The 15,000-nt window shown below is 39.7% G+C and overlaps 1 protein-coding gene across 1 annotated transcript in view; it reads left to right on the top strand.

The window, feature by feature from the left end:
* LOC133657019 (receptor-type tyrosine-protein phosphatase epsilon-like) overlaps nucleotides 1-15,000 on the top strand; it is a 67,654-nt gene that overhangs the window by 20,547 nt on the left and 32,107 nt on the right. Inside the window, exons 5-8 of the mRNA XM_062057898.1 lie at nucleotides 2,428-2,564; nucleotides 2,897-2,987; nucleotides 3,056-3,132; nucleotides 5,306-5,342. Of these exons, the coding sequence (XP_061913882.1) occupies nucleotides 2,428-2,564; nucleotides 2,897-2,987; nucleotides 3,056-3,132; nucleotides 5,306-5,342 (342 nt within the window). The remainder of the gene's footprint in view (nucleotides 1-2,427; nucleotides 2,565-2,896; nucleotides 2,988-3,055; nucleotides 3,133-5,305; nucleotides 5,343-15,000) is intronic.

Below are 15,000 nucleotides of genomic sequence, written 5' to 3'. Positions count from 1 at the left end.
AAGAAAAGGCATTGAAGCTTAGGGAAGGCTATGCAGAACGAAACTAAAACTGAACTGGCTACAAAGTAAACCAAAACAGAATGCTGGACGACAGCAAAGACTTACTGTGGAGCAAAGACGGCGTCCACAAAGTACATCCGAACATGACGTGACAATCAACAATGTCCCCACAAAGAAGGATTAAAAACAACTAAAATCTTCTTGATTGCTAAAACAAAGTAGAGGCGGGAAATATCGCTTAAAGGAAGACATGAAACTGCTACAGGAAAATACCAAAAAAAGAGAAAATAGGAGCGCAAGACAAGAAGTAAAACACTACACACAGGAAAACAGCAAAAAAGTCCAAATAAGTCAGGGTGTGATGTGAGAGGTGGTGACAGTACACCTACTTTGAGAGAAGAGCTATAGTGATGCTTGCTTGGTTATGCTTTAAAGTCATATCCAACAATTGCGGCGACGACTTTTTACTGTCAACCGAGTTTCGTTTTTTAATGATTTCTGCTGGTGGTGTGCCTCTGGATTTTTTTCAACGCAAAAAATGCGCCTTGGCTCAAAAAAAGGTTGAAAAACACTGCTCTAGAACATGTTTTGCTTAATTCATTATTGACGTGTTTCTTGCTACTTTATGTTGTATACTTGGTGGAAGAAGCTCGGAAACCTCCGTCCTAAGCATTTACTTAACTGCGACAAACAGTAAAAAGGGGACTCGTCCTTTTAAGTGGACAAAATTATATATATAAATAAACGGAAATTTTGGGAGTTTTCACACGGTCCAAGGCGACCGCGGGTTTATGAGCGGAGAAATCATTCCTGTCGTGGATCCACAGGAGTGGAATTTTTTTTTATTTAAACGGGGATAGCAGATCTATTCTATGTGTCATACTTGATCATTTCGCGTTATTGCCATATTTTTGCTGAAAGGATTTAGTAGAGAACATCGACGATAAAGTTTGCAACTTTTGGTATCTGACAAAAAAAAGCCATGCCCCTACCGGAAGTAGCGTGACGTAGTCAGTTGTACATTTCCGCAGAGTTCCCTATTGTTTACAGTGATGGCGGCCAGAAGTGAGAGCGATTCGGACCGAGAAAGTGACGATTTCCCCATTAATTTGAGCGAGGATGAAAGATTTGTGGATGAGGAAAGTGAGAGTGAAGGACTAGCGGGGAGTGGAAGCGATTCAGATAGGGAAGATGCTGTGAGAGGCGGGTGGGACCTTGATATTTAGCTGGGAATGACTACAACAGTAAATAAACACAAGACATATATATACTCTATTAGCCACAACACAACAAGCCCAAAGGACGGTTCACCTAACCCAAGGTTCATAAAGCTTATATATTTACCCAAAGTTACGTACATGACACGCACGTACGTGCAAGCGATTATTATTTAAATGTTTGGAAGCGCGCGGGTGGGACCTGATATTCAGCTGGGAATGACTACAACAGTAAATAAACACAAGACATATATATACTCTATTAGCCACAACACAACCAGGCTTATATTTAATATGCCACAAATTAATCCCGCATAAAAACACCTAGGTGTTTGTTATGCTAGCTCCTAGCTCCTAGCTATAGCTAGGAGCTATCCCATCCATATAACCCGCCAATACAATTCAAACACCTGCACAACACACACAATCACTCAGCCCAAAGGACCGTTCACCTAACCCAAGGTTCATAAAGCATATATATTTACCCAAAGTTGCGTACGTGACACGCACGTACGGGCAAGCGATCAAATGTTTGGAAGCGCAGCTGCGTACTCACGGTACCGCGTCTGCGTCTGTGTATCCAAATCACAGTAATCCTGGTAAGAGTCTGTGTTGTCCCAGTTCTCTGCTGGCGTCTGTGTATCGAAGTCAAAGTCCTCCTGGTAAGAGTCTCTGTTGTCCGAGTTCTTCCATCTTGACTGCATCTTTCGGGAATGTAAACAATGAAACACCGGCTGTGTTGTGTTGCTGACTTCCCTCGCAAAATACTCCGCTTCGCACCGACAACTTTCTTCTTTGCTTGCTCAGCTTCTTTCTCCATAATGCAATGAACAAATTGCAACCGATTCACCAACACAGATGTCCAGAATACTGTGGAATAATGACATGAAAACAGAGCTATATTGTATTGGCTTCAATGGGGGAGCCATACCTCTGTTCTACTGGCTACGTCACGCGCATACGTCATCATACATAGACGTTTTCAAGCGAAAGTGTGGCGGGAAATTTAAAATTGCACTTTATAAGTTAACCCGGCCGTATTGGCATGCGTTGCAATGTTAAGATTTCATCATTGATATATAAACTATCAGACTGCGTGGTCGGTAGTAGTTGGTTTCAGTAGGCCTTTAACGGCCGCCCGGCTGGTTGGTAATGGTCCCTGGGTCATTAGCCCCTTCTGACCGCCCTGTATATCCCCTTTCAAACACAGGAGAGCAGAGAGTGGTCCTCCTGCCCAGGTCGCCCTCGCCCTCCAAGAGGTACTTCCCCATCCCCTTGGACTCGCTGGAGGAGGAGTACCGCCTGCGCTCGGCCGACGACGGCAAGCTCTTCCGCGAGGAGTTCAACGTGAGTCCCCCACCCCACGCCTTCACCACCGCTTGATTCCCCTCGGGGTGATGGACGGCTGGCAGGGCTTCATAGCAGCAGTCGACCTCCAGGGCCCCAACTCCCCAACCCTCTGTTGCGAGTTGTCGTGATTAAATGTAACATGTTTATGTGTGCATGGTATGGAGGTTTTTCCCCACTCCAGACTGAGCCCCCTTGGGAGCCCAGTCTAGACTACACTGTACACTGTTTGTTTGTCTAATCTTGAACGGGTTTGTGCTGAAAACATAGTCTCGTTGTACTTGTGCAATGACAATAAAGTCCTATCCTATCCTATCCTTTTGTCGTTGCAGTCGCTGCCGTGTTACCACCCCCACGGCACCGTGGAGGAGGCCAGCAAGGAGCACAACAGGGACAAGAACAGATACCCCAACATCTTGCCATGTGAGGACCGCACGCACAACTTAGACCTCGGTCGCCAAGGTGACACCGTGTCCTTGTCTCTCCTGCAGACGACCATTCCAGGGTGCTGCTCGGCAGCCATATCGGACGCCCGTGCTCGGACTACATCAACGCCTCTTACATCGACGTACGTCCTGGTCATGCCGATTCAGGGGTGTCAAACTCATTTTAGATCATAATCATTTTAGATTAACCCTAACCTACTCAGTGGCCTAGTGGTTAGAGTTGTGAGTCATACCAAAGACTATAAAAATGGGAGCCATTACCGCCCTGCTTGGCACTCAGCATCAAGGGTTGGAATTGGGGGTTATATCACCAAAAAAATGATTCTCGGGTGCGGCCACCGCTGCTGCTCACTGCTCCCCTCACCTCCCAGGGGGGTGATCAAGGGTGATGGGTCAAATGCAGAGAATATTTTTGCCACACCTCGTGTGTGTGTGACAATCATTGGTACTTTTTAACATGGAGAAAAGTCTACTCCCGAGTGGGCCGGACTGGTAAAATCACGGCACGATAACTTAAAAATACAAAAAAATACAAAAAAATACAAATAGATTTTAAAAAATACAAAAAAATATAAAAAATACAAAAAAATTCAGATTGTTTTCTTTGTTTGAAAAATTAAAACAAGCACATGCTGAAAATGTACAAATCATAATGTTGTTTTTTTTTACACTTATACACTTAAAGTATGTGATAATGTTCGTCAGTCAACTCATTGGTGTTAATTTTCAAGCTATTAAGATTAAAAAAAGAATATAAAAATCAAATTACAGGATGTTATTTATGTAGTTTGAGCGTTTTCCTTGACTGATGCACTAAAATTATATGGTTTATCTTTTTTACGGTAAGGCAAGGCAAGGCAACTTTATTTATATATATATTTATATATTTACAAAAAAATTTAAATTGGCCCAAAGTGCTTTAAGGGTTAAAAAGCAAAGAGCGAAAAACAAAAACAAACAAAAAAAAAGAACATAAACAATGCATAAGCTAAACAAGATAGTGCAAAAGAAATACGGTGAAAGGGTTAGAATAAAAAGTAAAATTGCAAGATAAAAATAATGAAATAATAAAAGTGCGACAAGTTGAAAAAAAAAAACTAAAGCAAAGGGGGGGACTAGAAATAATAATAATAATAATAATAATAGATTGTATTTGTAAAAAGCACTTTACATTGAACAAACAACCTCAAAGTGCTAGAGTGTATTAACAAAAACAAAAATAAATACAAATAAAAACTAGGACAGCCTAATAGCTAGAACTAGTATGCATATATCTAAAAAAAAAAAAAAAGGCTTTTTAAAAACAATGGTTTTTAAGCCTTTTTTAAAAGCATCCACGGTCTGTGGTGCCCTCAGGTGGTCAGGGAGAGCGTTCCACAGACTGGGAGCGGCGGAGCAGAAAGCCCGGTCTCCCATTGTTCGTAGCTTTTTCCTCTGAGGTTGGAGGAGGTTAGCCTGTCCGGAGCGGAGGTGTCGTGTGGAGGATTTGGGGGTGAGCAGTTCTTCGAGGTAGAGGGGGGGCATTTCCATGGAGGCACTGGTGGGTTAGTAGGGTGACTTTGTATTCAATCCTGAGTGGAACAGGAAGCCGGTGAAGGGATTTGAGAATTGGTGTGATGTGGTCGTATTTCCGCACTCTCATCCGATCTAAATGGTGGCCTAGTGGGCGGGCTCAGCTCAGGTTAAAAGCCAACGAGAAGAGATAAGTCTTAAGATTATGTGGTTTATTTTTGTGACATCTAGTGGACACATTTGGAACAGCTGTTTCTTTCGTTCAAAAATGACGGGCCTAGTTCGGGGCGAGTTCGCTAAGTATAAAAATGAGCCGAAATTTTGGAATGAAAGAAACTGCTGTTCTAAATGTGTCCACTAGATGTCGCAATAGCAATTCTTTGTATTTATGTAGATGTAATACATATGTAAATAAATAAACCACATGATGTTAGTGCATCAGTCGAGGAAAACGATCAAACTACACAAATAACATACTGTAATTTGATTTTTATATTCTTTTTTTTATCTTGATAGATTGAAAATGAACACCAATTTATTCAGAAAGTATAAATAACGACGAATAAAGGTAAAATACTATAGTAAGTGTAAAAAACAACAACATTATGATTTGTACATTTTCAGAATGTGCTTGGTCTATTTTTAAACAAAGAAAACAATCTGCAGTTGTCTTTATTTTGAAGTTATCGTGCCGGGATTTTACCATTATACCTTACGTTTGACACCCCTGTGCTAACTCATTTCCGCGTCCGGCGTCCGCTAACCATGCGCTGTGTTGTGCAGGGCTTCAAGCAGAAGAAGAAATTCATCGCAGCTCAAGGTACAGTAAACGCACCTTCAATAGAATCTTCGGGCACCTCGTTAGTCCATTACGCTCCGATTTGATTCGGAAACAGTTTTCAATTCAACACGATTCTGAAAAATATATTGTTAGTTGTATGAAAAAATGATAAAAACTTTTCAGAAACAGGCTACGGGTTACAAAAGCTCCTCTGGGCCGCTTAAAAACGCCTTTTGAAAAGTAAATGTCTGATGTTGTTTACAAAATAACATTATCTTGATCAATCTATTGAATGTAAATAGACGAAACCCCAACTTCACCCGATTTCAGCCTTAAAAATATTTCCCAGCAGGCACAAGACATTGAAACTGTTACGTATGCTGGAAGGAGTTGTGACGGCACAGAACCACAAGGGGGAAGTAAAGCTCTATGATTTATTATATACATATACATATATATATATATATATATATATATATATATATATATATATATATATATATATATATATATATATATATCATACTTGCCAACCCTCCCATTTTTAGCGGAGAATCCCGGTATTCAGCGCCTCTCCCGACAACCTCCCGGCAGAGATTTTCTCCCGACAAACTCCCGGTATTCAGCCGGAGCTGGAGGCCACGCCCCCTCCAGCTCAATGCGGACCTGAGACTGAGTGGGGACAGCCTGTTCTCACGTCCGCTTTCCCACAATATAAACAGCTTGCCTAACGAATTCAAACGAATGGAAACAAGAATTTCAGTCATCCAGGACAGTTCGAAGGCGAAGGTGTATGTTGCCTGTAAATATGTAGAACAGACTTCTCCATTGAACACGGTGGCCGAATGATATACTCATCATGAACGGAGAAGTTAAACAGGACAATACTGCCATCTAATTGGATAGCCACCGGAACACTGAAATTCAAGTATTTCTTTTATGTAAATAAAAAAAAAAAAATATATATATATATATATATATATATATATATATATATATATATATATATATATATATATATATATATATATATATATATATATATATAGCTAGAATTCACTGAAAGGCAAGTATTTCATACATATATATATATATATATATATATATATATATATATATATATATATATATATATATATATATATATATATATATATATATATATATATATATATGAAATATATATGAAATACTCGAGTTGGTGAATTCTAGCTGTAAATAACCATGCCCCCAACCACACCCCCCGCCCCCAACCACCACCTCCCGATATTGGAGGTCTCAAGGTTGGCAAGTATGATATATATATATATATATATATATATATATATATATATATATATATATATATATATATATATATATATATATATATATATATATATATATATATATATATATATATATATATATATATATGTATGTGTGGGAAAAAAATCACAAGACTATTTCATCTCTACAGGCCTGTTTCATGAGGGATTTCCTCAATCCTCAGGAGATTTTCTCCTGAGGATTGAGGAAATCCCTCATGAAACAGGCCTGTAGAGATGAAATAGTCTTGTGATTTTTTTCCCACACATACATATTACGCTCTACCACGGTATCGAGCACTATTTTTTGGATAATCTAATTAAGACATATATATATATATATATATATATATATATATATATAATATATATATATATATTATATATATATATATATATATATATATATATATATATATATATAATATATATATATATATATATATATATATATATATCCACTCCCGCCAACCCCGCCCACCTCAACCCCGCCCCCCCCCCCCCCCATCTCCACAGTCGGAGGTCTCAAGGTTGGCAAGTATAGATGGAGGAATGCACAGTGAAGGGTTGAAATTCTACTGAATTCGCATTAAATCAGGTTCAATAATCAATAATCATGCTGCAAGATCGTGCATGTTGCATTCAATGTTTATTCCCATTAATTTCTCATTAATTCCCGTTCATTCCCATGGAAAGTTTCCAACTTTGAATATCCCCGGAAGTACAATAATGATATATTATCGGGCACTTGTCTATATTTTGCTGCGTCTTTGTGGAATTTTCGACGTAGCTCAAATAGCCTCAATAGCCCTGCTGTAGTGTGTAGCATGCTGGGAATGATCTGTGCATGTGGTGGAGGAATGCACAGTACAGGGTTGAAATTCTACTGAATTTGCATTAAATCAGGTTGTTTTAGCTAATAATCATGCTGCAAGATCGAGCATGTTGCATTCAATGTTTATTCCCATTAATTTCCCATTATTTAACTTGAACTTAACTTTAACTTTAACTTAATTCCCGTTAATTCCCATGTAAAGTTTCCAACTTTGAATATTCCCGGAATTTTGCAACCCTAGTCCCTAGGGTTGCAAAGTTGCACAGTCCAGTCCATAGTGGATCTAACATAATAGTGAGAGAGTCCAGTCCATAGTGGATCTAACATAATAGTGAGAGAGTCCAGTCCATAGTGGATCTAACATAATAGTGTGAGAGTCCAGTCCATAGTGGATCTAACATAATAGTGAGAGTCCAGTCCATAGTGGATCTAACATAATAGTGAGAGTCCAGTCCATAGTGGATCTAACATAATAGTGTGAGAGTCCAGTCCATAGTGGATCTAACATAATAGTGTGAGAGTCCAGTCCATAGTGGAGCTAACATAATAGTGTGAGTGTCCAGTCCATATTGGATCTAACATAATAGTGAGAGTCCAGTCCATAGTGGATCTAACATAATAGTGTGAGAGTCCAGTCCATAGAAGATCGAACATAATAGTGTGAGAGTCCAGTCCATAGTGGATCTAACATAATAGTGTGAGAGTCCAGTCCATAGTGGATCTAACATAATAGTGTGAGAGTCCAGTCCATAGAAGATCTAACATAATAGTGTGAGAGTCCAGTCCATAGTGGATCTAACATAATAGTGAGAGTCCAGTCCATAGTGGATCTAACATAATAGTGTGAGAGTCCAGTCCATAGTGGATCTAACATAATAGTGAGAGTCGTGTCCATAGTGGATCTAACATAATAGTGAGAGTCCAGTCCATAGTGGATCTAACATAATAGTGTGAGAGTCCAGTCCATAGTGGATCTAACATAATAGTGTGAGAGTCCAGTCCATAGTGGAGCTAACATAATAGTGTGAGTGTCCAGTCCATAGTGGATCTAACAAAATAGTGAGAGTCCAGTCCATAGTGGATCTAACATAATAGTGTGAGAGTCCAGTCCATAGAAGATCTAACATAATAGTGTTTGAGTCCAGTCCATAGTGGATCTAACATAATCGTGTGAGAGTCCAGTCCATAGTGGATCTAACATAATAGTGTGAGAGTCCAGTCCATAGAAGATCTAACATAATAGTGTGAGAGTCCAGTCCATAGTGGATCTAACATAATAGTGAGAGTCCAGTCCATAGTGGATCTAACATAATAGTGAGAGTCCAGTCCATAGTGGATCTAACATAATAGTGTGAGAGTCCAGTCCATAGTGGATCTAACATAATAGTGTGAGAGTCCAGTCCATAGTGGATCTAACATAATAGTGTGAGTGTCCAGTCCATAGTGGATCTAACATAATAGTGTGAGAGTCCAGTCCATAGTGGATCTAACATAATAGTGAGAGTCCAGTCCATAGTGGATCTAACATAATAGTGTGAGAGTCCAGTCCATAGTGGATCTAACATAATAGTGAGAGTCCAGTCCATAGTGGATCTAACATAATAGTGAGAGTCCAGTCCATAGTGGATCTAACATAATAGCGTGAGTCCAGTCCATAGTGGATCTAACATAATAGTATGAGAGTCCAGTCCATAGTGGATCTAACATAATTGTGAGAGTCCAGTCCATAGTAGATCTAACATAATAGTATGAGAGTCCAGTCCATAGTGGATCTAATATAATAGTGTGAGTCCAGTCCATAGTGGATCTAACATAATAGTGAGAGTCCAGTCCATAGTGGATCTAACATAATAGTGAGAGTCCAGTCCATAGTGGATCTAACATAATAGTGTGAGAGTCCAGTCCATAGTGGATCTAACATAATAGTGAGAGTCCAGTCCATAGTGGATCTAACATAATAGTATGAGTGTCCAGTCCATAGTGGATCTAACATAATAGTGAGAGTCCAGTCCATAGTGGATCTAACATAATAGTGAGAGTCCCGTCCATAGTGGATCTAACATAATAGTTTGAGAGTCCAGTCCATAGTGGATCTAACATAATAGTGAGAGTCCCGTCCATAGTGGATCTAACATAATAGTGTGAGAGTCCAGTCCATAGTGGATCTAACATAATAGTGTGAGAGTCCAGTCCATAGTAGATCTAACATAATAGTGTGAGTCCAGTCCATAGTGGATCTAACATAATAGTGAGAGTCCAGTCCATTGTGGATCTAACATAATAGTGTGAGAGTCCAGTCCATAGTGGATCTAACATAATAGTGAGAGTCCAGTCCATAGTGGATCTAACATAATAGTATGAGTGTCCAGTCCATAGTGGATCTAACATAATAGTGTGAGAGTCCAGTCCATAGTGGATCTAACATAATAGTGAGAGTCCAGTCCATAGTGGATCTAACATAATAGTATGAGTGTCCAGTCCATAGTGGATCTAACATAATAGTGAGAGTCCAGTCCATAGTGGATCTAACATAATAGTGTGAGTCCAGTCCATAGTGGATCTAATATAATAGTGTGAGTCCAGTCCATAGTGGATCTAACATAATAGTGAGAGTCCAGTCCATAGTGGATCTAACATAATAGTGTGAGAGTCCAGTCCATAGTAGATCTAACATAATAGTGTGAGTCCAGTCCATATAGGATCTAACATAATAGTGAGAGTCCAGTCCATTGTGGATCTAACATAATAGTGTGAGAGTCCTGTCCATAGTGGATCTAACATAATAGTATGAGTGTCCAGTCCATAGTGGATCTAACATAATAGTGAGAGTCCAGTCCAAAGTGGATCTAACATAATAGTGTGAGTCCAGTCCATAGTGGATCTAACATAATAGTATGAGTGTCCAGTCCATAGTGGATCTAACATAATAGTGAGAGTCCAGTCCATAGTGGATCTAACATAATAGTGAGAGTCCCGTCCATAGTGGATCTAACATAATAGTATGAGTGTCCAGTCCATAGTGGATCTAACATAATAGTGAGAGTCCCGTCCATGGTGGATCTAACATAATAGTGTGAGAGTCCAGTCCATAGTGGATCTAACATAATAGTGTGAGAGTCCAGTCCATAGTGGATCGAACATAATAGTGAGAGACCCGTCCATAGTGGATCTAACATAATAGTGTGAGAGTCCAGTCCATAGTGGATCTAACATAATAGTGAGAGTCGTGTCCATAGTGGATCTAACATAATAGTGAGAGTCCAGTCCATAGTGGATCTAACATAATAGTGAGAGTCGTGTCCATAGTGGATCTAACATAATAGTGAGAGTCCGGTCCATAGTGGATCTAACATAATAGTGAGAGTCGTGTCCATAAGTGGATCTAACATAATAGTGAGAGTCTAGTCCATAGTGGATCTAACATAATAGTGAGATTCGTGTCCATAGTGGATCTAACATAATAGTGAGAGTCGTGTCCATAGTGGATCTAACATAATAGTGAGAGTCCAGTCCATAGTGGATCTAACATAATAGTGAGAGTCGTGTCCATAGTGGATCTAACATAATAGTGAGAGTCCAGTCCATAGTGGATCTAACATAATAGTGAGAGTCGTGTCCATAGTGGATCTAACATAATAGTATGAGTGTCCCAGTCCATAGTGGATCTAACATAATAGTGAGAGTCCAGTCCATAGTGGATCTAACATAATAGTGAGAGTCCCGTCCATAGTGGATCTAACATAATAGTATGAGTGTCCAGTCCATAGTGGATCTAACATAATAGTGAGAGTCCCGTCCATGGTGGATCTAACATAATAGTGTGAGAGTCCAGTCCATAGTGGATCTAACATAATAGTGTGAGAGTCCAGTCCATAGTGGATCTAACATAATAGTGAGAGACCCGTCCATAGTGGATCTAACATAATAGTGTGAGAGTCCAGTCCATAGTGGATCTAACATAATAGTGAGAGTCGTGTCCATAGTGGATCTAACATAATAGTGAGAGTCCAGTCCATAGTGGATCTAACATAATAGTGAGAGTCGTGTCCATAGTGGATCTAACATAATAGTGAGAGTCCAGTCCATAGTGGATCTAACATAATAGTGAGAGTCGTGTCCATAGTGGATCTAACATAATAGTGAGAGTCCAGTCCATAGTGGATCTAACATAATAGTGAGAGTCGTGTCCATAGTGGATCTAACATAATAGTATGAGTGTCCAGTCCATAGTGGATCTAACATAATAGTGAGAGTCCAGTCCATAGTGGATCTAACATAATAGTGAGAGTCCCGTCCATAGGGGATCTAACATAATAGTATGAGTGTCCAGTCCATAGTGGATCTAACATAATAGTGAGAGTCCCGTCCATGGTGGATCTAACATAATAGTGTGAGAGTCCAGTCCATAGTGGATCTAACATAATAGTGTGAGAGTCCAGTCCATAGTGGATCTAACATAATAGTGAGAGTCGTGTCCATAGTGGATCTAACATAATAGTGAGAGTCCAGTCCATAGTGGATCTAACATAATAGTGAGATTCGTGTCCATAGTGGATCTAACATAATAGTGAGAGTCGTGTCCATAGTGGATCTAACATAATAGTGAGAGTCCAGTCCATAGTGGATCTAACATAATAGTGAGAGTCGTGTCCATAGTGGATCTAACATAATAGTGAGAGTCCAGTCCATAGTGGATCTAACATAATAGTGAGATTCGTGTCCATAGTGGATCTAAACATAATAGTGAGAGTCCAGTCCATAGTGGATCTAACATAATAGTGAGAGTCGTGTCCATAGTGGATCTAACATAATAGTGAGAGTCCAGTCCATAGTGGATCTAACATAATAGTGAGAGTCGTGTCCATAGTGGATCTAACATAATAGTATGAGTGTCCAGTCCCATAGTGGATCTAACATAATAGTGAGAGTCCAGTCCATAGTGGATCTAACATAATAGTGAGAGTCCCGTCCATAGTGGATCTAACATAATAGTATGAGTGTCCAGTCCATAGTGGATCTAACATAATAGTGAGAGTCCCGTCCATGGTGGATCTAACATAATAGTGTGAGAGTCCAGTCCATAGTGGATCTAACATAATAGTGTGAGAGTCCAGTCCATAGTGGATCTAACATAATAGTGAGAGACCCGTCCATAGTGGATCTAACATAATAGTGTGAGAGTCCAGTCCATAGTGGATCTAACATAATAGTGAGAGTCGTGTCCATAGTGGATCTAACATAATAGTGAGAGTCCAGTCCATAGTGGATCTAACATAATAGTGAGAGTCGTGTCCATAGTGGATCTAACATAATAGTGAGAGTCCAGTCCATAGTGGATCTAACATAATAGTGAGAGTCGTGTCCATAGTGGATCTAACATAATAGTGAGAGTCCAGTCCATAGTGGATCTAACATAATAGTGAGAGTCGTGTCCATAGTGAATCTAACATAATAGTATGAGTGTCCAGTCCATAGTGGATCTAACATAATAGTGAGAGTCCAGTCCATAGTGGATCTAACATAATAGTGAGAGTCCCGTCCATAGTGGATCTAACATAATAGTATGAGTGTCCAGTCCATAGTGGATCTAACATAATAGTGAGAGTCCCGTCCATGGTGGATCTAACATAATAGTGTGAGAGTCCAGTCCATAGTGGATCTAACATAATAGTGTGAGAGTCCAGTCCATAGTGGATCTAACATAATAGTGAGAGACCCGTCCATAGTGGATCTAACATAATAGTGTGAGAGTCCAGTCCATAGTGGATCTAACATAATAGTGAGAGTCGTGTCCATAGTGGATCTAACATAATAGTGAGAGTCCCAGTCCATAGTGGATCTAACATAATAGTGAGAGTCGTGTCCATAGTGGATCTACATAATAGTGGGAGTCCAGTCCATAGTGGATCTAACATAATAGTGAGAGTCGTGTCCATAGTGGATCTAACATAATAGTGAGAGTCCAGTCCATAGTGGATCTAACATAATAGTGAGAGTCGTGTCCATAGTGGATCTAACATAATAGTATGAGTGTCCAGTCCATAGTGGATCTAACATAATAGTGAGAGTCCAGTCCATAGTGGATCTAACATAATAGTGAGAGTCCCCGTCCATAGTGGATCTAACATAATAGTATGAGTGTCCAGTCCCATAGTGGATCTAACATAATAGTGAGAGTCCCGTCCATGGTGGATCTAACATAATAGTGTGAGAGTCCAGTCCATAGTGGATCTAACATAATAGTGTGAGAGTCCAGTCCATAGTGGATCTAACATAATAGTGAGAGTCGTGTCCATAGTGGATCTAACATAATAGTGAGAGTCCAGTCCATAGTGGATCTAACATAATAGTGAGATTCGTGTCCATAGTGGATCTAACATAATAGTGAGAGTCGTGTCCATAGTGGATCTAACATAATAGTGAGAGTCCAGTCCATAGTGGATCTAACATAATAGTGAGAGTCGTGTCCATAGTGGATCTAACATAATAGTGAGAGTCCAGTCCATAGTGGATCTAACATAATAGTGAGATTCGTGTCCATAGTGGATCTAACATAATAGTGAGAGTCCAGTCCATAGTGGATCTAACATAATAGTGAGAGTCGTGTCCATAGTGGATCTAACATAATAGTGAGAGTCCAGTCCATAGTGGATCTAACATAATAGTGAGAGTCGTGTCCATAGTGGATCTAACATAATAGTATGAGTGTCCAGTCCATAGTGGATCTAACATAATAGTGAGAGTCCAGTCCATAGTGGATCTAACATAATAGTGAGAGTCCCGTCCATAGTGGATCTAACATAATAGTATGAGTGTCCAGTCCATAGTGGATCTAACATAATAGTGAGAGTCCCGTCCATGGTGGATCTAACATAATAGTGTGAGAGTCCAGTCCATAGTGGATCTAACATAATAGTGTGAGAGTCAGTCCATAGTGGATCTAACATAATAGTGAGAGACCCGTCCATAGTGAATCTAACATAATAGTGTGAGAGTCCAGTCCATAGTGGATCTAACATAATAGTGAGAGTCGTGTCCATAGTGGATCTAACATAATAGTGAGAGTCCAGTCCATAGTGGATCTAACATAATAGTGAGAGTCGTGTCCATAGTGGATCTAACATAATAGTGAGAGTCCAGTCCATAGTGGATCTAACATAATAGTGAGAGTCGTGTCCATAGTGGATCTAACATAATAGTGAGAGTCCAGTCCATAGTGGATCTAACATAATAGTGAGAGTCGTGTCCATAGTGGATCTAACATAATAGTATGAGTGTCCAGTCCATAGTGGATCTAACATAATAGTGAGAGTCCAGTCCCATAGTGGATCTAACATAATAGTGAGAGTCCCGTCCATAGTGGATGTAACATAATAGTATGAGTGTCCAGTCCATAGTGGATCTAACATAATAGTGAGAGTCCCGTCCATGGTGGATCTAACATAATAGTGTGAGAGTCCAGTCCATAGTGGATCTAACATAATAGTGTGAGAGTCCAGTCCATAGTGGATCTAACATAATAGTGAGAGACCCGTCCATAGTGGATCTAACATAA

This window comes from Entelurus aequoreus, linkage group LG09, assembly GCF_033978785.1.
Source record: "Entelurus aequoreus isolate RoL-2023_Sb linkage group LG09, RoL_Eaeq_v1.1, whole genome shotgun sequence".
Taxonomy (NCBI): Eukaryota; Metazoa; Chordata; class Actinopteri; order Syngnathiformes; family Syngnathidae; genus Entelurus; species Entelurus aequoreus.
The sequence above is the reverse complement of the archived record's forward strand: the minus strand, read 5'-3'. Positions and strand labels throughout refer to the sequence as shown.